Below are 26,911 nucleotides of genomic sequence, written 5' to 3'. Positions count from 1 at the left end.
CTCAGAGACTGGTTTAGGAACTTGGTTAGGTACTCGACTCCAGGTACATCCAGATTCTTCAGGTATCTCTGAAGAGTCCGTAATAACGTGCAACTGTCTCCATCGGGAAATAAATGTGCCTCGCATGTAGAGCTGGCAAAATATCGATGGCGCCATCAATATTTTATATTTTGTCGGAATATCGATTGATATTTTTCCTATCGATACTATAGGCAAAGTTAAATTTTTTGAGCAGAAGTAAGCGATTCGACACTGAATATATCCTTTGAGATAAATTGCGCCTATAGAGGGCACAATTTTCATTTGATTGACTAAAATTTTGTAGAATGATTACATTCATGACTTGCAACTGACTTTATTTAATGGTTTTATTCGGTCTGTGAATTGATTTGCTTCTCTATAAATCGATCTCCTGATTTTTACTTCTAATTTTCATTTGAATTAAAGGTGATGGGAAATTAACGATAGTGCCGATAGTATCGATTTTTATTATTATAAATATCTAATGTTTCTATTATCGATAGTTTGCTAGTTCTACTCTTATGGTCTCAAGACATTAAATAGCCAGATCGGTCAGTATGGTAACTATATCCAAATATGGTCCGAATTGCTCGAAAGTTGCCGGCTTAATAAAACTCGTAATGTTCTAAATTTCAACAAAATAGGTTTATAAATGCGTCTGTAATGTTTGTAAGACCCTAAATCGGCATATAGGTATATATGCAACTATATGTAAATATTGCCTGATATACACCAAATTTCAGAGAAATCGGACAATAAATGCGCTTGTTATAGGCTTAAGACCCTAAATCGGCAGATCGGTCTATATGGCAGCTATATAAACATATATTCCGAATAGACCCGTTCATGAACATAGCCAACGTATAGAATAAACACGAGTCTGTGCAGAAATTTCTATTGATATAGGTCGTTGGGGATTGCAAATGGGCCATATCGGTTCAGATTTGGATATTGTTTCCAAATAAACCGATCTCCCGATATGACTTCTGACGATTGGCGATTGGGCTGAAATTTTTAATGTGGTGTTCTGTTACGATTTCCAATACATGAGCAAAGTATGGTCCAAATCGGTCTAAACCCTGATATAGTTGCTACAAAACCAATCTCTCTATTTATAATTTTTAGCGCCTGGAAGCCGCAATTTTTGTCCGATTTTTGCCTTGTTACGAGGTTTAAAAACTGAGCCAAGTATGTTTCAAATCCGCCTTTGACCTGTCATAGATCCCATATAAACCGATCTCTCCTTTATCCTTGTTGGGTTCCTAGAAGTTTTAGTTTTTCTCTGGTTTGGCAGAAATTCGATGAGTAGAGAGATAATGCTCTTCAACTAAACATGTCATGGTGTAAAATTTTAACAGAACCCATGATTATGGGTTCCAAAATTTCGGCTCAGCCGAACTTTGCATGTTTTTACTTGTTGGATTTTCGGAAGATCTGAACTGTATGTACTTTGTAGGTTCGGAAATGGATATTTTGATGTGTTGCAAAGGGAATGACTAAATGAATATAACTCCTATCCTATGGTGGCGGGTATAAATACATGGAGAGGAAGAACTATTGTTTAAATGATCACAGTATGAATATAGAAATGACTTTATGCATCAAGGGAACAGTAGTTAAAGTTCTGGGAAGATTACTAGGAAAAAGGCAAAGTTCAGTTGAACTGCATGTTCATTTCTAGCAGTATAGAATATAACACATTAAAATTAATTATTGCTGTTCATCTCATCTTGACTCAAACGACAGTTCAATGATGTCAATGGTGTCGTTGTTGTTTACTCAAACGCCGCCTACTCAGTGCATATAATTAATCTGCTTAAGTATTAATGTTTGCCGTTAATACGACTTGACAAAATCATTTGTTTTGGTTATAATCATGAAACACAGGTGTGGAATGTTATTTACAAGGCAACTGTCATTTATTTACGAGTCAATCATAAATGCAAACATTACACTAAGGAACTAGAAACATTTTTTTCTTATATCAAAGTATGCCCGTGATTCAAATTTAATTTAATCCGAACTATCGTCAATATTCTTACGAAAACATAATACTCGATTGCCAGGAAGCTATATGTCTCGAACTATTTGAGGTCCAAGAAGAACTATTCTTGGTTAAGAAATCAGAACTATTTATTTTGCACCCGCCATCTCGGATGTAACAATTATATAGAGTATTTGGTAAGGACCAAAGCATGTCCTCCTTTCCTATTTCATCCATATTTTTTTTAAATTATCATTTTACCGAAATATTCCCCTTTTTGTTTGACGTGGAATATATTTTAAACTCAATATCGTTTCAAGGGCTTCTTTTTTCCATCTACTACTAAAAGAACAAAAATCATAGTATCTCATTCCAACAATCACTTAAGGGAAAAATGATAATTATAATTCCTATGCACACCATGTGCGTAATTATTGTGTCCAATCTCGTTAGGTCGAGTAACTCGTACGTTTCGCCAAATACTTCTGAAACTGATCAATTTGCAGCTGCCTCTCGCCCGATACCCTAATATATATGTCCATCGGCTGGACCCCAAACAACGCCTCTAAGGACCTGATCGCTTGTAAATCATAAAGCCACATTATTGACCCGATTCACCATTTCCAGAGTCAACTCCACAATCTACGTAAAATGTTTGACCATAAATGCCAAGTTCTCTTACATGGTTTTTGTCTCGAGTTTAAGTTTTGCTAAATTGGAGGCATTCCTGTTATGTTTTCTGAATTTTGTTTTGTGATATGATGCATTGAAGGATTGAAATTAAGATTAATACTGTTTGTGGCTAAATTCATCATAAAAATGACTAACCAGCCGATACAAAATATTTAACTGCAAAATATTCACATTACAAATCTTTATGTTTCCGCACATAATTTGTTTTTATGTTTGTAGACCATAAATACTAAAATTAACCAGATGGAATGCGGTTTTAACAATTAAACCATTTTTAGCACAGATTCTAGATTCTTAAAAGAAAAAAGAAGATCTAATTTAATTTAAAAATCTTGTCCAATCGACCTCGATTAATTTGTCAATATTCCATTTAAAGAAATTCAAAACATTTTCCGCTGACAATCAGAACAAAGAACAAACAAATTAATTACTCACACCCTAATTGCGTTGGTTTTGGTGGCGTTAGCAACGGGTGGGGGGGATACATCTTGGGAAACCAAAACACCCAGAGCTCAATACGGATTTTTTAATTACTTTCTTCGTCGTAAACATTTTGCTAGAATAAACCGCAACGTTTGATAATTTGCCAAGTAAGCTTTTCCACACTCTTATTATCATCATCCAAGAGCATTTGGGTTTGGAGGCGCTATAACAGCCTGCTGCCTCTAGTTTCCAGGCCGCCTATAAAGTCTTCAAATATGGACAAAAAAGACAACAGAGTGTATTTCATGAATTTTCATAGCGTCATCAACTACAAATGACAAGCCAACGCTCAACGATGGATGCACAGAAATACCGACGGACGTTCATATGGCAAATCTTGAAGTATGAGCATGCCTATGAACATAGAAACAGAAACGAGTTTTCTCGTTGCATTTCTTCTTGACTTGATATTTTTAATCTTTCATTGTAAGAGATTATAAATAGTTTGTTGTATTGTTTTCATGAAATATTCTCTCTTAAACATACCATAACATGTATTCTATATACATACCATAAAACAAATATAGAAGTGCAACTTGACTAGGGGGTTTTTGTGCAAAATACGTTTGTAACATCTTGAAATATCGATCTACGAATCGTATAAAGTTCATATTCTTGATTATATTGATATTAAAAGACAATTTGGCAATATGCGTCATTTCGGCTACGATAATAATTGAAAGATTAAAGCTTTCCTTTGAAATATTGCACGGATACGTCCTATTGATGCACGTCATTTTTGGATACTATACCCTACCCCACTACTGCGGTTCCACACTGATAGGAAAAAATGTTACACCAACGTTGTCATTATCATACACGGGCGTTGTTGGAAATATTGTCACCAAGCGTGGATGATTTTGTGAACACGCGTTGTTGATTCATGCACTGACCGTTGTGAACATCATCCCTTCGAAATGTGTATGAATACCAACCTTAAGTATAAATGACTCTTAAAATCTTGTATGTGTATAGCCGGCCGTGGTGCAATGTGGTAAGACGTTTCTAAACACACTATGGGATTGTTGAAATACAGGTTCGATACTCATCGGCAAAGAAAATGTTTTTGTAATCTTTAAATAAACTGTACACTAGAGGTTGTCAGAATGTGAAGGGCTGTGGTCGCTTTGTTCAACATAACTATTGTTGGTTTATATTTAAATATTTGTTGTTTATCTAATAACATCTGTGTGTTGATTCACTTTTATGGACGAATGTGGCCACTTTGAGTGCAGGATATTATAACTTAAAAGGATATTTGCAGGATATTTGTTTAAAACACGCTGAAGGAAGAGAGATAGATAGATAGAGAGATAGTCCATGAACATTCCATTAAGGAATTTCCTATCTCTTAAAATTTCTTACATATCAAAGGGGACTCCTTTTTATAACCAAGTCCGAACGAACGGCGTGCCGCAATGCGACACCTTTTTGGGATACAAGTTTTTACATGGCCTAGTACATCACAAATGTCGCTAGCATTAGCAGAGGATAATCCCCGCGAATTGTTATTTCTGATGTTCTCGCAAGAGTTCGAACCCAAGCGTTCCAATATGGCAGGGATTTTGAGTGCAGTAATGTATGTCACTGTTTAAAATGTCAGCGTTATCGAATAACAAATGTGCCTTCTATGGTTCCTGTTCCTGTGCCTGTGCCTATTGGTTCAAAACTGGATGCAAGATTAGTGTTATAGTTGCATATACCTTTCATTTGAGCAACATATTGTCCTCATCTGTCTAAGCCAGTTTGGGCCGCAGCGTTCCTCCAATAACTTTACCGCATGTTCGTCTATTTGGTTAACTTTAAGGCTTCACACCAAAATTCGAACAAGTCGATATAGTCAAAATATGCAAAAAATATACAAAATATCAAAAAAAAAGTAAAAGCGTGCTAAGTTAGGCCGGGCCGAATCTTATATACCCTCCACCATGGAACGCATTTGTCGAGTTTTTCCCGGCGTCTCTTTTTAGGCCCACAAAAGAAAGGACAAAAGAAAATAATTGCTTGCTATTGGAGCTATGTCAAGTTATGATCCAACTCGGACCATAGTGGAAAGATATACGAGCCAGTCGAAATTATTAAATTTATTTTCGTCATAATCGTCCTACCTAACAATTGAGCATCTAGTAGAAAAATTGGAATCGACAGGCCCAGTAAAAAATGTTTCCTTGGCAGTGAGGCAAAGAAGTGCCCGTAGTGTCGAGAATATTGCTGCCACTGAGGCTTCAGTTGAAGAAAGCCCAAATGTGTCTCTCACACTTCGTTCTTAAGCGTTGGGCATCTCTGTTACGTCGTGTGGCGAATTTTGCGAAAAGATCTTGGCTTACATCCTTACAAGATCAAATTAACGTAGGAACTGAAGCCGCTTGACAACCAGAAGCGTCATATGTTCGAGAATTGGGCTGAGCAACAACTTGAAAATGATTAGAATTTTCATCGAAAAATAATCTTCAGCGTTGAGTCTCATTACTGGCTAATGACTTCGTCAATAAGCAAGATGTGGGTTATTGGTCAGACAGCAATCCCATGTACTTCATAAGTGATCATTGCATCCCGAAAAATTACGGTTTGGTGCGGTTTATGGGCCGGCGGCGTTATTGGGCCGTACTTCTTCCGTGATGATCAAGACCGGCACATTACTGTGAATGGGAATCGCTACCGTTCAATGATCACTGAATATTTTGGCCCCAATTGGAAGATATGGACTTGGAGGACATGTGGTTCCAGATGGACGGCGCAACAAGCTACACAGCGAATGTCACAATCAATTTATTGGAAAACAAGTTTGGAAAAGGTGTTATCTCACGAAATGGTCCAGTCGAATATAACTCTCATATATGGGCAGGAGCTCCAAAGTCATCCTTGAAACTGCTTCACCGACTTCAGCGCAGAGCGATGGTGTTGATTGGATTCTGAATGGAACCAACTGTATTGCTTCTCTTGATCATTGTCGGAATGGGAGTAGCGTTATACTGCTCTATCATTACTTTCATGGCGTGTGTTCCAGGCATATCCGTCGTCTTATTCCTGACGTTAGGATATTCACCAGGAATATAAGACTTACACGAAACTCATACCCTTAGGTATTTGATTGCACAGTTAACATTAACATTACCGAAAAAAAAAATTTTTTTGCTCGAACCATTTATATGTGGACTCGAACGGTTAATGTCTTTTCCACCAACATTGACGTTCAAAAATTTAAGACGAATATCCATAAATACTACTACCTCCCCCCTACCTAATGGAAATGCAATGTACTGCATATCGTCCCCTTACCGCCAAAAAGATGTAAGTGCCAAATTTTGGGATTTTCAGTTTTTAATAGGAATCAATAAATGACAACTGTTTTCACCTTCTGTTAAAATTTTGTGTCGATAATCAAAGCCGTTATGATTTTACAACAAATACGATTTTAATGCAACTGACTGCGAAGGGCACTTACATCGTTTTCGTCATACACAAGTACCTTAAACAAATTAAGCAATAATAGCAAAAAATATGTAAGTTATCATAATAAAACGTTTTATATTTGAAAGTATAGTACGAATCGGTTGTTTAAAATTAGGTCTAAGTATCTAAGGGGTTCCTTAAACTCGAGCAAACCGCCAAAGAATAATATAGGCCGGCCGGGAGAATGTTGGACTCAAATTTAAAGTCTTCGTAAGTACAGTGGTCACCAATTAACCCATATTGGCCATTCGGGACAATATTGGACGTAATTAAAAGGCGTTTGGAAGTACAAAGTCATATCCAAATTTGGGCGCACTCAAAGAAACTTCCCAAGATGGAATTATGGGTCGATTGGAAAATAAAGGATTTAAATTGAACGACTTTGGGAGAATATTACGGATTTGATATATTTCGGAAGAAGGGAGTGGAGCGGCCCAGTTTCGGCTCCAAAATCCCTGATTAGGTAATAACACGTTAAGATCGGCCAGGCTTAAATTCGATAAAAAAGGCAATATTTATAACGCAAGAATTTTATTCGAGAAATCTTTATATATTTATACATTTACATCATATTGTATAATGAACTATATCGGGCACTGATCCAAAACTCAGAGGAATAGGACAATAAATGTATCCAAAAATGGTCGAATATAGACGAAATTTGGCGTAATTGTGTAGGTGTCCAATATGACTCTCTGTTGCTAATAGCATTAAAATTGGATTAAAATTACTTAAACGGGGTCATTTATGTGACAGCGAAAAAGATGTAAGTGCCTAAAATACCGTTATGCCAAAGAAAGATACACATGTAAAAATCATACTTCAATCTAAGATATGCTATGATTTATTTAATAAAAACCTTCTCCTGTAAAGTTTTGATTTTGGCTCTTTCATCTTTAGGGGACGATATATTGGACACATCCCAGACATGTTGGTTCCGAGAAGAAGACCTCTCTTGCTTTGACATCTTGAGCACTTACAGGAAGCAAATCTTATCCATTTTTTGCTTGACATCTTGAGCACCTACAGGAAACAAATCTTATCCATTTATTTCTTGACTTCCCGTTAGCGTGAAACAGTACAAAAACTTGACAAATGCGACCCAAGGTGGATCGCCCGAACTTAGCACGTTTTTATATATTCTTTTGAAATGTTTCGAAATTTTGGTCATTCTAATACTTTTATTTTTAATTTACCTAAAGATTATTCTCATAGACAATTTCGTCAGCGTTTCGTTTTCATTGAAATAAAAAAAAAAAATAGTAAAATATTTAGATATAGTTTCATAAAAATTCTGTTAAATTTCATAAAATGTGTAGTTCATATTCGTTTTCCATTCAATTTCAATATGCGCTTAAGTGGTATAAAACACAGCAGTAATGTGAAAGTCAACGCTTTTGACCAAAAATTGGGAATAGCGTGGGAGTTCAAATTGGAACATTTGTCTATTTTGTGAAGTTTAAATAATAATAGCGCTTTGAGCACTCTCTCTCTCTCGCTGTATTTCTCTTCCGCTCTCTCACACTCTCTCCCACCCGTTTTCCCGACTTTCGTCAGCAGATTTGGTTGAGAGTATTTTTCTCCATCTTTTTTTTTGGCTTGAGCTGAGCTAAATATGTTTATAAATCTTGACAAAAAAATATGATATATTAATAATGCAACAAACAAGACGGCTTCTTGGCACGCACGCCAAACAACTAAAATATTCGAAAAATAAAAAAAACACACACACAGTTACACTCGCGTCATGCTATGAATGGATATTGGTTGGTTAGTCGGTCGTATGGTAGAAATGTGAGGTGTGCACGTCAATTGTCGTGTCACGTATAAATCACGCGTGAGTCACCTGATTCGTGAGTAAGATCCAAAACCAACCACGTGATTGTGCGTGACCGTGATTGAATTGAAATTCTTCGTTCGTGAGCTGAGTGAGTAAAATTATGCTCACGGCACTAATCACGACTCGCGAGAAAATCACGACTTTGGAGAAACTCTTGACTCACGCGATACTCACGACACACACACGACTTACACGATACTAACGACTCACTTGAAACACACGACTCACGAGAAAATCACGACTAAAGTTTAAAAAAGTAACGAAAAACAAAATCATACGGTATTTTAACGTACGAGTCTATTTACAGATGCTTAAAACTTAAAGGATCAAATATCTGGTTATGCAGATCTCATATATACGTTCAAATCCTGTATGATTTGAGACGCATGAAAAACATTTATTATTCGCTTCATGGAAAACCGTGACTCGTGAGTTTTTCGTGAGTCGCGAGCGTTTCATGAGTTGTGAGTGTGTCGTGATTTTCGCGTTAATGCCTCATGAGTCGTGATTTTCTCGTGAGTGTTTCGTGAGTCATGCGTGAGTGGAAAATCACTCACGCGCACATCTTTAGTAGGAATGGAGTGTGGCTGCATACATTGCCAAAACTGATCTACACCACAAAACACCACAAAATATGCCAATGGCTGTGTAGCTGCTCTGATGGTGCTGTTGGCGGCGGTTGCAGATTAAATGGTGATGATGCACTTGGCTTTGGCTTTTAGAGTTCACCGCAGACAAATCTCTGCCGATGGAGCTGCTGGGCCTGCTTATGTCTTGTGAAGAGGCGTTTGTTTCGTTTGAGTAACAGCTCTTATACATGCATGTCATGCATATTGGTTGTGTTGCGATAAGTTAAGGCGGGTGGATTTTTTAATATTTTTCACTGATGAACCACAAAAGGGGGCTTTTAGATGTAAACAAACGTTTTTATTATTTGCAAGTGATTATTGGGTCAAGTGGTTGTAAGCACTATACCGCAAATGGATCAGGGACTAACACTATTCATGCGCTGAGAGTGAAAGTGGACTAAATCTTTGTTGCATATATATTTGAATTATTTTTTTTTAATATATATAAAAAAGCATTTCGATTTTTTTCCATTAACGGGTTTGCAACAACAAGTTGAGAAAATATATTAAAATGTATAGATGCGAAACTAAGAAATCAATAGAAACGATATCTTTATATATTTCATACCATATGTATGTACAAGAAGTCTGCCCCTGCTTCTTAATGGAAAGATCATGGGGCATAATTTGAATTTGCATATACAACTCAAAGTGTTGCACTTTGTTTGTTCAAAAATGGCTGAACCGATTTTCATGAAAATTTTGCAGAAAGAAAAGTTATGCCCCGGGAGAACTTTATTTATATCCGTAGAGGGGACATACTCCCTCCATTACCATAATTCTCAAAAACGATATATCACGGATGTGGGTTACCAATTAAGCGAAATTTTCTTCTAGTAACCCTAAACCACGAAACTGTCATGCAACTTTGAGATCGAATGTCCAGGTTAAGATCCCCACCCACAAAACTTTCAAAATTCAAACGTGTCACACGATAAGAATAATAAGGGCATCGAATGAAAGGTGTTTAAGAAGAGTACAGTGCGATATGATAACAAAAATGTTGCTAAAATGTATGGAGGCCGTCTCGCTCCTTAGAAATACCCAAAACGGACATTCATGTCCAATGAAACAAATGGGTCTCCTATAAAAAATCTTTTGGAGTAGAGTACGTATTTGGTAACAATATTAACGACCAAGTGTAAAAATCGACTTTTTCCCTTCAAAAAATTCCCCCCAAATATAGACGTAGACAAACTATATGATACTTTAATGAAATGTCTATGGAAGCAGAGTACAAATGCAGACGTTTTCAAACAATATTTGAGAAATATATTTAAAATATCTCGCCATATTTGATATTTTTGTTTTGTCCGGCCCCACTTTCTATCATTTTCAAAAAAATAAAGTAATTTATATATGTTTTGGAATTGTTGCAAACCAAGCAACGATTCTCATTTGTTTAACTTTCAAAATCTGGGTATTTCTTCATCTCAAATGTGGACACAAGCCTCCTTGCATTGTCACCTGGGTAACTATTTTTAACATCCGTAAAACTAAGAAATTACTTTGAAAAACGAAGAAGATTGCAAACGGATCCTCCTATGTTGACGACCCCCGCAAACGTTTGCAGAAGTACAGAGCTGAAATCACTACCATACAGGAAGTGCGAAGAAAGAACGTCGACAGGTGACGCGCAGTAGGATAGAATCGAAAAAAAATTTGTTTTGAATCTTTAGCAGAAAATTGTACTTTTTCCTTGTTTTTTGACACATAATTCATTTTTCACATTCATGTCTCTAAAATTCATTCAAAAAATAGGCGGAAAATTGCAACAAAAATTGAAATTGAAAAAAATTTAAAGAAAAACAATTAAAAAGGCATTAAGTTCGGCCGGGCCGAATTTTGGATACCCACAATCTGTTGAAAATTGGATAACTTATGCACCCAAATTCGGCACGGACATTGAATGGTCTAATAAATATAAGTCACTGTTGAATTTTGTATTTCAAATTTCAGCGAAATCGGATAAAAAATAAATCTTTTATGGGCTTAAGACCCTTTATCGGCAGATCGCTCTGTATGGAAGCTATATCTAAATATTGTCCGATACAAACCATATTTGGAATGGAGTCGGCAGACCTAAAACCACCCACTGTTTCAAATTTCAGCGAAATCGGGTAAAAAATAAAGCTTTTATGGGCTTCAGACACTTTATCGGCAGATCGGTCAATATCGCAGCTATATCTGAATATAGTTCGATCTGAACGATATTTGGGTCCTATGTTAGGAGGCGTAAAACTACTCACTGTTTCAAATTTCAGCGAATTTCAGTCATCTGGACATCGGTCTAAATGGCAGCTATATCTAAATATAGTCCGATCTGAACCATATTTGTGTCAGATGTCGGGAGGACATTGTTTTAAATTTCAGCGAAATCGGGTAATAAATAAAGCTTTTATGGGCTTCAGACCCTTTGTCGGGAGATCGGTCTATATGGCAGCTATATCTTAATATGGACATGGTAGTTAGCAGTTGTAAGTCGCTGTCACGCGATCAAAACACGAGAAACTAAATAGATCATGTTGTGAAAGATGAAAGGAATTCAACCAGCGTGTACGACCGATGTGAGGGGCGAACATCGATTCTGATCATTACGTTGTTGCAGCAAAGGTTCGGACCCGTCTGAGTTAGGCGAGAAACTTACTATCTATCTAACTCTGCACGGATGCTCGACCCCGAAAAGCTGTAAACACAACAGGTGGCAACCCAAGTGCTTGAAAGCACTCGTTGTTCCGTAGCATACTCGCAGCAGCGCAATGGCAAACTATTGCCCACTCTATGGAAACAGCTGCAACATTCGTACTCCAAGGAACCCTTGTTACGACCAGGTGTGTCAAAAAGCTACTGAAGCCAAGAATATGGCAAATTTTTGGAAATATTTTCCAATTTGATATCGAAGAAAACGCCGAAGGGAAAAAATATTTGGCAAAACTAGGCGATTTTCTACACCTAACGTATACACTGTAAGCAACAAATTTGGAGTTTTTTTTGTTTATATTTTTGGGAATTTTTTTGCATACTTTGAGATCATTTTTTTTCGTCTTTATTTGAAGCCCTCTGTCATAGGCCCAGACCCAAACTATTGGGTTGCCCAAAAAGTAATTGCGGATTTTTTATATAGTCGGCGTTGAAAAATTTTTTCACAGCTTGTGACTCTGTAATTGCATTCTTTCTTCTTTCAGTTATCAGCTGATACTTTTAGCTTGCTTTAGAAAAAAGTGTAAAAAAAAATATATTTGATTAAAGTTCATTCTAAGTTTTATTAAAAATGCATTTACTTTCTTTTAAAAAATCCGCAATTACTTTTTGGGCAACCCTTTAGGAACGGAACGGAATTTTGAATCCGATAAAAAATGCAGTTTTAAGTGATTTTAAGCGGTGGTTATCATTTTTTTTTTTGCGTCTTTGTTTGAAGCCCTCTGTCATGGCCCCAGCCCCAAACTAGGAACGGAACGGAATTTTGAATCTGATAAAAAATGCAGTTTTAAGTGATTTTAAGCGGTTGTTATACCCTCCTAATGTTGGTGACATTTGTGAGGTACTATGTCATGTTAAAACTTCTCCCTAAAGAGGTGTCGCACTTCGGCGCCCCGTTCGGACTCGGCTACAAAATGGAGGCCCCTTATCATTGAGCTTAAAATTTGAATCGGACAGCACTCAGTGATATGTAAGAAGTTTGCCCCAGTTCCTCAATGGAATGTTCTGGGCAAATTTGCAATATATATATTTTATTTTATAATTTTATACCAGTTTTATTTTTTTTTTACACAATCCATTATTAATGGCTGCTGATTATAAATGTCATTTGTCTTTAATAGAGGCTCTCCTTTTTTGTAAAGCTTTTCTCACTTCTGAATTGTGTGATGTACAAAACACATTTTAATTGAGTGCTAAAAATGCGTGGCGGTGGGCGCTTTTTGGAGCCACGACGAATCGCTTCATTGCTTTGCTCTAGAATAACATCCAAACCTCGTCTTCCACATACTCCGTCTTAGCATTCGGTCACACATTGTTTGTTTTCAATTAAATTATAATTAATTTCAGTTATTTTTTATTTCATGATTGTTTGGTTGGTCGACGACTGACGATGAAGCCATTCAATCATGTCTAGAATATAAAATGTCGTTGGTTTAGCTAACATTGGTGTTTGTGTTTTTCTGTTTGTTTTCTTTTAGTAACCGCGATTGTTGAATACGATTATACGGCCAAGGAGCCCGACGAACTTGATCTGGTTAAAGATGCCATCATACACAGTATTAAACAAATGCCCGGTGGCTGGTGGGAGGGAACTTTGCAAGCATCTGGCAAGACTGGCATGTTTCCCGATAACTTTGTGCGTGTTGTCGATATGAGCGAGGATAATTCGGTGGTATTAAGGTAAGTACAAGAATTTGACAACATATACTTCAACTGTAAGAGAGTGTTATTAAAATTAAACTGAATTTGAGGTTTTAGAATTTAATATAAACATTGACAACATTAGCAATTGTAATATCATAGATAAATTATATATAGATAAAGAATTTGAACTTCGCACATAGACGGGTTGGGTGGCGCTTGTGAATATAGATAAAGAAGAATTATCTAAGAACATGGCAAAAACAGAATTGCAGTTTGCGTCGCTTCCATTTTCAAAATATGCATTATTTCCTTTCCCGTGAAGAAAACTATGGTGTAATGCACGTATATAGGGTTTCTCTTTAATGATGCTAGCCACCGCATACCTCCATTATGTTTTGAATTCGAATGGGGTAATGATAGTTTTCATTAAATCACTAAAATCCCACTAAAATCTTAATAAAAAAATCTCTTACACCGTTGTTATTATAAACCTATCGTCGTTTGAGTTTGTCATTTCGAAGAAAATACAAAATTTAAACCGCTTCCAAAGAAGTTTTTATGAAAACTCCGTTTATTTTATTTTAAGTATTAGTATGCTTATACATATCATGCGAAAATATTTTCGTATTACACCAAAACTTGTTATACCCTACACCACTAGTGGTACAGAGTATTATAACATAGTGCATTTGTTTGTAACACCCAGAAGGAAGAGAGATAGACCCATTGATATGTATACCGATCGACACAGAATCGCTTTCTGATCCGATTTAGCTATGTCCGTCGCAGTTTTCATCCGATCGTCTTCAAATTTGGTACAGGCGTTTTTTTCGGCTTAGAGACAAAGCCTATTGAAACTGGAAAAATTCGGTTCACATTTGAAGCTACATTCATGATTTTGTCAAAAAAAAAATTTAATTTAATTTATTCCTAACGAAATATCAGTAACATTTTTTATAATGACAAAATTTCATATTTATTTATTTATAATATTCTACAAAGAAAATATTTTGCTCAGCAAAATTGTAATAAAATTCTTAGTAAAACAAATTTTTAATAAATTTGTTCTAAATACAAAATTTCAGCGTAAAATTCTTGAATGAAAAAGCCTCAACGAAGAACGGACCCCACTCAAAATTTTTTTAAAGACGAAATTTGTTTAATTTTTTTTAAAAAGACAATTTTAATTAAATTTTTTCTAAAGACAAAATTTTTATAAAATAATTACAACAAAATTTTTTCTAAAGACTTAATTTTAAAGATTTTTTAAGGACATAATTTCAGCGAAAGTTCTTTAAAGACAACCTAATCTCGAAATTATATGCATATCCGTCCCAAACAACATTTTCCTAAAAAAATTTCTATAGAAAAACTTCAATAAATATTTTTAAAGACAAAATTTCAACCCATAACCCTCGATTTCGTTGTCCGATTTTGATGATTTAATGAAGTTGTATATGTTAATAATTTAGAGATATTTCTCATAAGAATTTTGATAAATTTTTTGGTTTGATTTTTGGATATAAAAAAATTCCTACTTTCGACAATTGAAAAAAAATTGAAATTGAAAATTGTTGTAACTGGTTTCAGTCGTCCACTTTACGCCAATCCAAATTTCACTGCGATACCTCTTTCCTAACTAGAACTAGAATTCTTCTAAGGCAGCTCTATTCTTGGTTATTTTTAGTCGTTAATGGGTTAATGCATTTTTTTTAAGGACCGAATCGCAATGCAATTTTTTCAAAAGATAACATTTTTGTGAATGTTTTAAATGAAAAGTTACTAAAAGTTTCTTTAAGCCAAAATTTTCACTGAACTTCCTTGTAATTTTTTTTTACAAAAATTGTTCAGAAATTCTAACTATAACAAACAATTTTTTAAGACATAATTCCATATGAATTTCCTCTTAATTCTGTAGAAAAAAATATTATTGAAAAAATGTCTTTAAATAAAATATTTTGATTGTTAGTCTGAAAAGCTTTTCCAAAGAATAGTTTGTAATTTTTCGTTTTGTTTCTCTTTCGAGACGAGCTCAATGATTGAAGATTTTTGCAATGGAAGGGAAAGCCAGAGATTAAAACACACACCAACCACTATGGGACGCGTTTCGTTATTTGGTAAGGACAATTCATCGGCCATATTGGGAATGGAGGCTTCAAGGGCCATACGTTGGTAGGTCGTACTTATACCGAATATACCGCGAAAAGTGTCTACGATGTAAGCACGTCACTTTAACAAGTTTGACACCTTTTACACTAGCTGATCTTTTCCACCGCATGTTTTTTCTTTGCAGTGATAGACTTTCTTTCTTTACGACTACTTAGCTTCCATAGCTAACACATGTAATTTGGGTGCATCTTTCCGAAGTTGTATTAATGGCTTTTAACGTAGACAACATTAATACAACTACCAAAAGATATTCGAAAAAACAACCACTCTTTAAAGGCTTTGAAAGATAAGATTCGGCCTATAAATAATGTGTTGGCAATCAGTGCAAAATTCAGCTCTGACTTTATGACCAAATGTCTCCGCCGATGGATCAGTTCCTGCAGCCAATAGCGACTACAATCCCATGGCAGCCGGTTGTACGTACCGGATTGACCCGATGAAGTCCTTCATCGGCAAGGGCTGCCGCCTCAGTATACAATGCACTGCTACAACAAAAACAATAACCACAATTTTGAAAAAAGAGGTATCTACCAATTTCACAGTAACAGAAAAGTTTTAGCAATTTTCGATTTAAAAAAACAGTGGGATGGGCCCCCAAAATAAAGGGTGATTTTTTTGAGGTTAGGATTTTCATGCATTAGTATTTGACAGATCACGTGGGATTTCAGACATGGTGTCAAAGCATACTGAGCATCTTTCTCTTTGACACCATGTCTGAAATCCCACGTGATCTGTCAAATACTAATGCATGAAAATCCTAACCTCAAAAAAATCACCCATTATTTTGGGGGCCCATCCCACTGTTTTTTTAAATCGAAAATTGCTAAAACTTTTCTGTTACTGTGAAATTGGTAGATACCGCTTTTCTCGACGACTACCACAATATCTGAGAAGTTTGCACGAAATCGGTTTAGATTTAGATATAGCTCTCATATGAAAGTTCGTCAGGTTTTAGGTAATTTTCAATAATGTTATCAGTTGCCAACCGTAGTTATTACAGTTTGGACCTATTTGCTCAAAATTTGATACGGATTTTTTGGTAACCCATCTGGAAACATCCGCCGAAGTCCGTCAATATTGGTTCAGAATTGAATATAGCTTCCACATTGTACCTATAGGGTATTATTCAGTCGGCACTTCCCGACTTTTGCCCTTCCATGCTGGTTGTAACATAAATCAAACACATACGCTACCCAACAATTTGTAAGGCATTTGATGGTCATTTAAATAAAACGACCATGTTAAATGAATAGGAAATGTCATGTCATTTCCCATAACCACATCACACCAAAATACAGCAAACCCCAACGACCCAAAATATCTTAATGCTATTTAGCGCTTCATTAAAAGATAAGTTGTATTTAAATGAAGTCATGAGTCAAATGAGGTTTTTTCTATGTAGATAAAGCGAGTTCTAACGAAAATGGTACAGTGTTTCAGAACATTGCAAGGAATAATTATTGAATTCCTAAAAAAAAGTGGAAAAATATATATTAGACGAAGAAGAGCTTGTAATGAACAGTGTACAAAATAAAATAAACAAATTAATGAGTTTAGCAATTTTTTATTTGAATATCCTGTCATTGCATTTGTAGGACATCAAAATATTATTTCAAAATCCCATTAAGTAAAGTTTTTAATTTGCCCACGAACATTCCCATAGGGAACAGCTGGGATATTTCTTTCTTATCACTGAGTTCTCTCCGTTTCAGATCTAAGCTCTATGATAAGGGTCTTTCTTTTTCGGAATTCTTTGAGGACATCTTAGGTATTTGCGGAACTGCGTGCTTTCGGTCTATTTTCATTATTTTTTTTATATATTTCTATTTTTTTACTCATTATAGTTATTAATCATATTTGAATCTAGGGAAATGGAGGTCCATCGCAAAATAGCCTTTCTAATGCGGCAAGAACTCGCCTTAGTCACCTGTACACATAGTGTTGATATTGTTTTTGTAGCAGTGTATTGTGTTTCATCCATTTGTCTGCTAGTTTATGTTAAATATCCAGATTCAGGAACCCTGCGTCCAGAGGGATCTTGTCCAAAGTCGAATAGGATTGGTGAGGTGTGAGGCCCTAGGACACAATCGGCACACACATGCAACAGGCGGACATAAATCCTAGATCTACAAAGTTTCGTGGGAATTGAGGCGATGGCATCTGCCAAAGCGCGTGAGTTTTTGGGAAGTAAGACTACGAGGGCTCCTACTCAAGTTTCTGGTCTGGGCAACTCTTATTGTTGCCAGTTGTAATCTAACATTTCCATTGGGGAGTTTGACATTTTCTAGCATAATCGTACTCAAAACGTTTTGACGTACGAGCATCATTTATGTTGTTTACAGTGTCTTGAAAAAATTAATTTAGTGAAAAAATGAAATTAATTCGTGAACATTAATGCGATAATTTTTCAAAATTTCTAACGTTGATTATCATGACAAGAGTGCATTGATGTACTTAAATCTTTGTGTGGCGATCAAGGACCAACCTATAGCACTGTGAATTCAATCTTGGTCGACGCTAGCTCAAAGACAAATTCCGAGGAGTTCGTCCAAAAACTTATATGTACAAAACTCGCCCAAAACTTATATGGAGGTCGTCCAAAAACTTATTGTACTTATAATGCAAGATCGTCATGTGACATACCACGAGATAGAGGCATCCTTGGGCATTTCTTCCACCAGCATACATTCGATATTGCATGAACACCTTGCCGTACAAAAGGTTTGTTCTTGTTGGACTCCGCACAATTTGACAATAGCTCATAAAAATCGTCGTGTCGATTACTTTCTTTACCACTGAATAAAAATGGGGGAGACGTCCAGTACGTAAGAAGGCCGCTCTAATAAGATGAAAGTATGTGGATGGTTTGGATGTTATCCAAGCTATTCCATCAACTGGTTGTGGACTGTATTGTGGGATCACAGACTCACAGTTCTCACCAATATACCAAGGTGAAAGAGATTACCCGTAGAGTGGAATAAAAAAAAGGGGGAAAGTAAAACAAGGAGCTACGCTGATTTTACCAATTTATTGCTTACTCGAATGCTGCTGCTGACGAAGTGGCCGAGTTAAGCTCTTTAAGCCCACCAAGAAGCCTTCGAGTATAGGCATTTGTAAATTTTTTAGTACATTTTCATGACATTTACATTTCGTTATGTTAATTTCAGTGCCTTTTCAACTGTTATACAATTCATGTGTTTTTAGACTACGAATTCATAAACTTTGAGTTTATACAACCACTAGTCGAACGTAAAATAGCGTTCCAAGCTCCTCGATCTTCTGCTCTCATTCTAAAATCTCTGACACCTAGTTTCGAGGTGTTTCCCACCACTTGATCTTCCCATCGGGCTTTTGGTCTTCCCGATTTGCCTTGTACCACCGTGTTTACCTTCAAAAGACTTTTTTGCTGGAGCTTCTTCATCCATTCTGACAACATGACCTAGCCAACCCAGCCGTTGTATTTTGATGCGTGTAACTATGCTATCGTCGTCATACAGCTCATACAGCCCGTGGTTCATACGTCGCCTATATTCTCCTTTATCGCAAATATATGGAAAATATTTTACGAAGAATCTTTCTCTCAAAGTACCCATGCGTCAGAACCATATAACAGCACGGGTAGTATCAGTATCTTGTATAGTGTAATCTTCGTCTGTCGAGAGGTGGCCTTGTTCCTAAACTGCTTACTTAGTCCAAAGTAGCATCTCTTTGCCAGTATTATTCTTCGCTTAATCTCAAAACTGGTGTCATTCGTTTCGGCTACGGCGGTGCCGAGGTAGATAAAGTTACTGACTGTCTCAAAGTTGTGGTTCCCAACTTTCTCCATTTTCTTTATCTGCTCGGTTGTGCAAGGCTTTATGGGAGTTGAAACCATCCATTTCGTCTTATCTCCATTAACTGCCAGACCCATTTTCACTGACTCTCTTTCGATTCTTTCAAAGGCTGCAGTTACTACTTCTGGTGACCGACCTATGATATCGATGTTGTCGGCAAAGGCGTTTAGCATATGTTCTCTCGTGGTTAGTGTGCCATATCTATTCACATCTGCATCTCGTATAGTCTGCCTCCTTGATAGACTGTCTCCTTGTCTGAAACCTCGTTTGGTATTAAATGGTTCGGAGAGATTCTTTCCTAATCTTACTTAGGAACGCGTATCAGCAAGTGTCATCCTGCAGAGTCTTATTAATTTTGCAGGGATACGAAATCCAGACATGGCTTGAAATACCTTTGAACGTAAAGGAGCATCGAAGGCGGCTTTGTAGTCAACAAAGAGATGGTAGGTGTTGATTTATCCATCTCGGGTCTTTCAGGATTTGGCACAGTGTGAATATCTGGTCCATGGTGGATTTACCAGGTCTTAACCCGCATTGATAGGGCCCAATTATCTCATTGACTTTTGGTTTTAAACTTTCACACAGTACGCTCGAGGGAGGAGACTTATTCCTCTGTAGTTGGCACATTCCGTCTTGTCTCCTTTCTTGTGTACGGGACATAGTATGCTGAGGTTCCAATCATCGGGTATACGTTCTTATAGCCAGATTGCGCAGATAAGCTGATGCATACGCCTTATCAGCGTGTCGCCTCCGGTCTTAATCAGTTCAGCGGGTAACCCGTCGGCTCCTGCTGCCTTGTTGTTCTTTAGTCGGGTCACTGCTACCTGGACCTCATTCTGACTAGGAGGTAAACATTCCATACCATCAACAGAGATTGGTTCTGCGATATCCTCTTCGCCGCCAACGTCGAACACTAGCAGTTGGGTAAATTCTTCTTTCAATATCCTCAGCATGTTATCTGTGTCAGTTACCAGATTTCCTCCTTCGTCTCTGCAGGAGGATGTGCCTGCACCAAAGCCATCGGTTTGACGTTTGATTCTTTGGTAGAATTTCCGGACTTCATTCTGACTCCTGTACATCTCAATTCGCTCACACTCACGTCTTTCCATTTCCTTTTTCTTTCTGCGGAACAGACGTTTCTCTTCTCTCCTTTTTCTCCCGATACCTCTCCTTCTTCTTCTCTCCGATACCATTTTGCCTGCACCAAAGCCATCGGTTTGATGTTTAATTCTTTGGTAGAATTTCCGGACTTCATTCTGACTCCTGTTCATCTCAATTCGCTCACACTCACGTCTTTCCATTTCCTCTTTCTTTCTGCGGAATAGACGTTTCTCCTCTCTCCTTTTTCTCCCGATACCTCTCCTTCATCTGCTACTGATTGCAGGGTTGCTCTATATGCCGCATTCTTGGCTTCAGTATCATCTCGACACTCTTGGTCATACCATGTCGTGTCGATTAGTGTGATGAAATGTTGAAAAAATACAATAAGATCGTCACAGTTGGCGAATCGTGGATCTATGCGTTTGAGAAACAAAACAACAATCGACCGTGTAGGTTTTCGAAGTCGAGCCAAGTCCAACGAAAATTTTTCGTGGAAGAAGCACTTCGAAGCAAATGGTCGCCTGTTTCTTTGGTCATGTGGCGACTGGTCATGTGTAGAGATGGGTGATGGGTAAATACCCAAAAGGTAATTACCCGGTTAATTGAGTAAATACCCGGGTATTTACCGTTTTATACCCAAAAGCTGTGTATTTATAATTTTGCAAATATCTTGGGTATAAAAACATTTTCCAAACAATTTTTTGTAAATTTCGTATTCTTTGTATATAAACCTGATGTTTTGATCTCAAAAAATCGTATTTTAGTTATATATAGCAGATATATAGACCGATCTCTAAACTTAAAGTCTGGAGGCAATCAATTGGTCATTTTTCATCCGATTTCAATGAAATTTGGCACAGTGAGTTCTGATAGACCCCTACCCATTTCTGTGAAGTGTGGTTCAGATCGGACTTTATTTGGATATAGCTGCCCTATAGACCGAACGCCCGATCTCCCGATATAGGGTATTGAGGCCATAAAAGGTCCAATTATTATTGATAGACCTCTCCACCTTTGTGTCGAACATCGTTCAGATCGGACCATATTTGGATATAGCTGCCATATAGACCTATCTCCCTATATAGAGTATTGAGCCCATAAAAGAATAATTTTTCATCCGATTTTGATGAAATTTGAAAGAAATTTCCGTAGCCACAAAATGCTTTTGTAGGGTTTAATAACCATGTTTTGGATGTGTGTCAATCAGAGTGGAAAAAGTGCTTCGACAAATGGTGTATGAATCACGTAGGAGGATACTTTGAAAAACATTAAAGCCGTCTTTAATGATAAAAATTTCCATTTTCATGATTAGGCCAGAAATTTACATCGCAGCTCTCATACGCGAATTTGTTAAAAATCAAGCTACTTGGAGAAACGCCCCATCCATATCCCTCAAACGGTATTGATCATCGAATGGGACAATATATGTATCAAAGGAAAGGTATTTGACAGTAGAGTATGAAATTGCTATGATATGATGAAATGTGGCGGCTGCTCCACCCCCAAAACAACCTTTGGGATTCAAATAAAAGGGCATCTTCTTAAAAATATTAAAAAAAGTCTATTTTTAAAAGGCTATTTGAGGTTGTAGCAAAGCACATTGTGCCAACAAGTAATATTCTAAAATATAATAACAATTATTTTTCAAGCATAGTTTTTCGCCGTTTCCAATGTAATGACTGCTTATCTTTTTAACGCCACTGTAGGCTTAATGCCTTATTGGCGTCAGAAATCATATGAAGTCTATTGTTTATTGGCACTTCCTTTAAGTTGCATGAACTAAGTCCAGAATATGTTCTTCGCTTTCTTTTTACAGAGACAAAACATCAACCAGTAATCGGCGCTGCAAAGTTGTTTACAGCTATACGCAAGTCAATGATGATGAACTATCGCTGAATGTGGGTGATGTCATTGAATTCCTAGGGGAGGTTTGTATTCGAACACACACACACACACCAGAGGACCGAAGGCTCCAAACACCATTGACGATGATGATGATGGCTGGCCACCACCACCATGTTTGTGTGTTTGTATCGCTGGTAATTGTGACTACAACAAGGCCGTCTCTCACATGATTGTTGGTGTTTGGGGTTTCCCAACTCTATTCTGTTGTTGTCCTCACATTTTCATTCTATTTTAATTGGTTTGTTTTCTCTTTTCCTATTCGACAAACATTTAGGTTGAGGAAGGCTGGTGGCGTGGACGTCTAAAAAATAAAATCGGTGTTTTTCCTTCGAATTTTGTTAAAGTCATAGAACCGTCACCGGTATTTGCCAGCAAACGGCCACCATCTTTGGCAAAGCCAACGGCCGCCAGTGGGACACTGTTGGCGGCATCATCGTCTATAGTGAACACGGCATCATCGTCGACATCATCATCCTCCATAACGACAACAACGAAGAAATTAAATCGTCTTAGTTTTCATAATTCCAAAGAAGATTTACTCAATTCGACGACTGGTTCGCACTCGTCGGCCAATATTTCGGCGAATTCTTCTTCATCCCTGCTGGCGGGGGGCGGGGATGATGTGGCCCCCAGCTTACCACCCAAACCGCATAGAGAATTTTGTCGTGTTGAGTTTCCCTACGCTCCACAGAATGAGGACGAACTCGAGCTCAAGGTGGGCGACATCATCACCATACACAGCACGGAATTGCCCGATAAGGGCTGGTGGAAAGGTGAACTGAGAGGCAAAGTTGGCGTTTTTCCCGATAACTTTGTCAAGCTTATGGCACCCACAGAAGGTGAGTCAGTCCCCCCAATGCAATCGAAGATAAAACTTTATTAAATTATTTCTTTTTGTTGAACAATGTTTTAAAGTTGTTTTTATTTTCATTATTATCTTAAACAATGCTTTTTTTTGTTTAATTATTAATTTTGACTTTGTTTTTCTGCGCCTTCTTCAGTTTGTCTAATTTAAATTTACCTTATCGTTTGAGTCATTCCATACAATAACATCTTGTGTAGCCTAAATCGTGGTCCAACGCACCCAGTGGGCTGGTTGTAATTTGACCACCGTTGGTGAGGACGCATCGAGTGTGAATTATTTTAAATTGCAAGCACGTGGTGTAAATTAACAATTACTCATACTGACACCAGCCTCCAAACAACGGCATGGAAAACAACAACAAAATTAAATAATGTATTTATGTCATTTGTTGTTATAAATGTTGGGCCGAACTGTGTGGGGCTGGAGGGGAGAGAAAGCTTTGGGGAAATACTGGCCATAGCAAAAAGAAATAAAAAAACCCATGATTTGAATTGAGTCATTTTTGTATAACTTGCATATTTGCCGTGCTTCTTCACCCTTAGCTTTTCCTTCCTTTTCCCTTTCAATGAATGCCATTGAACAAGTGGGCTATTGGGTTTTGATTTCAATATTTTGTGTGATATTTCTATTGAACAAAGTAATGGTGATGAACTTGGTCAAACTGATACTGAATACTTCATTTGTCAGCGGTCCAGTTAAGATTGAATAAAATTGGCAACAATACTTGTTGACACTTTTTCGTTGCCCTATTGTAACCAATGCACTGTGGGATAGAATCGAAAAAAAAACTACTAAAAAAACCGACTTTTGAGAACGTATAGAGATAACTCTTTGCAATTTTATATGAAAAAAATGGTCAGAGCTGTGATGTTAACGAGATCATATGCAATACTTCAATGCCCTGAATGGTTCAGGCGCCTCTTGGCAGGCCCCCAAAGTTGGTCACCTTGGCATTTCGAAAACTTGTTCCGGCTGTCAAATCTAAATTTGTGGTCCGAGAATCCCTACCCAAATACCTACTCTGGTCTCGGGTTCTTTCGACATTACATTTTTTTGGAATTTCGGCCGAGATAGGCTTTGTATTTTGCTATATACGAAGGTATTTGTAGTTCGATATTTTTTGCATGATTTGGATTTGTGACAAAATTTACAACGATTATGCAGTTAAATGTCATTAATATTGCCATAGTAATTTTTATACCCACCACCGAAGGTTTATTCATTTTGTCATTCCGTTTGCAACACATCGAAATATCCATTTCCGACCCTATATATTCTTGATCAGCGTAAAAATCTAAGACGATCTAGATCTATGTCCGTCCGTCTGTCCGTCTGTCTGTTGAAATCCCGCTACAGTCTTAGAAAAAAATATATATTGAGCTGAAACATTGCACTGATTATTTTTTTTGTCCATAAGCAGGTTCAGTTCGAAGATTGGCTATATCGGACTATATCTTGATATAGCCCCCATATAGACCGATCCTCCGATTTAGGGTCTTAGGCCAATAAAAGCCACACTTATTATCCGATTTTGCTGAAATTTGTGACAGTGAGTTGCATTAGGCCCTTCGACATCTTTCCTCAATTTGGCCCAGATCGGTCCAGATTTGGATGTAGCTGCCATATAGGCGGATCTTCCGATTTAGAGTCTTAGGCCCATAAAGGCCACATTTATTATCCGATTTTACTGAAATTTTGGACAGTGAGTTATGTTAGGCCCTTCGACGTCCTTCGTCAATTTGGCCCTGATCGGTCCAGATTTGGATATAGCTGCCATATAGGCGGATCTTCCGATTTGGGGTCTTAGGCCCATAAAGGCCCCATTTATTATCCGATTTTGCTGAAATTTGGGACAATTAGTTGTGTTAGGCCCTTCAAGATCCTTCTTTAATTTGGCACAGATCGGATCAGATTTGGATATAGCTACCATATAGACCAATCCGCCGATTTAGGGTCTTAGGCCCATAAAAGCCACATTTATTGCCGATGTCGCCGAAATTTGGAACAGTGAGTTAAGTTAAGCCCCTTTACATATTTCTGCAATATGGCACAGATCGGTCTAGATTTGGATATAGCTGCCATATAGACCGATCTCCCGGTTTAAGGTTTTGGGGCCATAAAAGGCGCATTTATTTGCTGATGACGCCGAAATTTGGGACAGTGAGTTAATTTAAGCCCCTTGATATACTTCTGCAATATGGCACAGATCGGTCTAGAATTGGATATAGCTGCCATATAGACCGATCTCCCGGTTTAAGGTTTTGGGCCCATAAAAGGCGCATTTATTGTCCGATGTCGCCGAAATTTGGGACAGTGAGTTAGGTTAAGCCATAAGCTGCCATATAGAGCGATCCCTCGCCTTTTATTGGTTTTGGGCCCAAAAAAGGCGAATTTATTGTCCGAAGTCGCCGAAATTTGGGACAGTGAGTTAAGTTAAGCCCCTTGACATACTTCTGCAATATGGAACAGATCGATCAAGATTTGCATATAGCTGCCATATAGACCGATATCTCGATTTAAAGTCTTGGCTCCAAAACAGGAGCATTTATAATCCGATTTTACTGAAATTTGACACAGTAACTTTTGTTAGGCTTTTCGCCATTCATGTTGTATTTGGTTCAAATCAATTTATTTTTGGATATAGCTACTAAAAAGACCAATATTTTGTTATACACAATGACTTGTACTTATTAGCATTTGGTCCTAATCGGACCATATTTCGATATAACTGCTATGGGACATAAGATATGCAATTTTCACCGGATTTTGATGAAAGGTGGTTTACATATATACCCGAGGTGGTGGGTATCCAAAGTTCGGCCCGGCCGAACTTAACGTTTTTACTTGTGTGAAATTTGTTTATAAATTAAAAACAAAAAGAATTTTTAAAAATTTTAAATATCTTAAATTATTTAAAAATAGCTTTTAATTTCCTGAGCCACCATGTTTTTCCAACAAAAACAAAAAAAAAAAATTATTTTTCTTAATATTTTATGACCATTTAGTGAAGAAAAGTGGATTTTAATGATCGCACATGTTGTCAAAAATCATAAATTATTTTTTTTGAATATAGAAAAATCTGTAAACTCAGATGTGTCCATTAAGGAACCAGGGCAAACTTCTCAGATATCAATGAGTGCTGTCCGATTAAAGATTAAGCTCAATGATAAGGGACCTCCTTTTTATAGCCGAATCTGAACGGCGTGCCGCAGTGCGACCCTTGTTAGGAGGAAGTTTTTCCAAGGCATAGTACCTTACAAATGTCGGCAGCATTAGGAGGGCATAACCACCACTCACAATTTGTTTCTGATGTTTTCGCCAGTATTCGAACCCAGGCGTTCATCGTCATTTGCGGACATGGTAACCTCTTTGCTACGGTGGCCTCCTTCCAGCAATCTCACTCCTAAGAATTGTTAGAAAGTGTTTTGTTTTGTTTTGTTTTTTTTTATATAAGAAGTTGGCGACTTTCGACAAGCCAATTTTCGCCCAAAACATTACCCAGTTCTCAAAACGCAAAGCCCAGACACCCCATTCGGGTTTACGATTTTTGTACTTCATATATCCCTAAACTCATGGAAAATTTTTTTACAC

General features: G+C 37.2%; 1 protein-coding gene across 5 annotated transcripts in view; it reads left to right on the top strand.

The window, feature by feature from the left end:
• LOC106085907 (serine-rich adhesin for platelets) overlaps nt 1–26,911 on the top strand; it is a 170,219-nt gene that overhangs the window by 74,886 nt on the left and 68,422 nt on the right. For all 5 annotated transcript variants that reach the window (XM_013250382.2, XM_013250380.2, XM_013250375.2 and 2 more), the window contains exons 2-4: nt 13,282–13,483; nt 22,367–22,478; nt 22,730–23,294. In XM_013250382.2, coding sequence (XP_013105836.2) covers nt 13,282–13,483; nt 22,367–22,478; nt 22,730–23,294 — 879 coding nt within the window. The remainder of the gene's footprint in view (nt 1–13,281; nt 13,484–22,366; nt 22,479–22,729; nt 23,295–26,911) is intronic.

This window comes from Stomoxys calcitrans, chromosome 2, assembly GCF_963082655.1.
Source record: "Stomoxys calcitrans chromosome 2, idStoCalc2.1, whole genome shotgun sequence".
Taxonomy (NCBI): domain Eukaryota; kingdom Metazoa; phylum Arthropoda; class Insecta; order Diptera; family Muscidae; genus Stomoxys; species Stomoxys calcitrans.
Note: the sequence above shows the minus strand (reverse complement) of the source record. Positions and strands in the feature narration are given on the sequence as shown.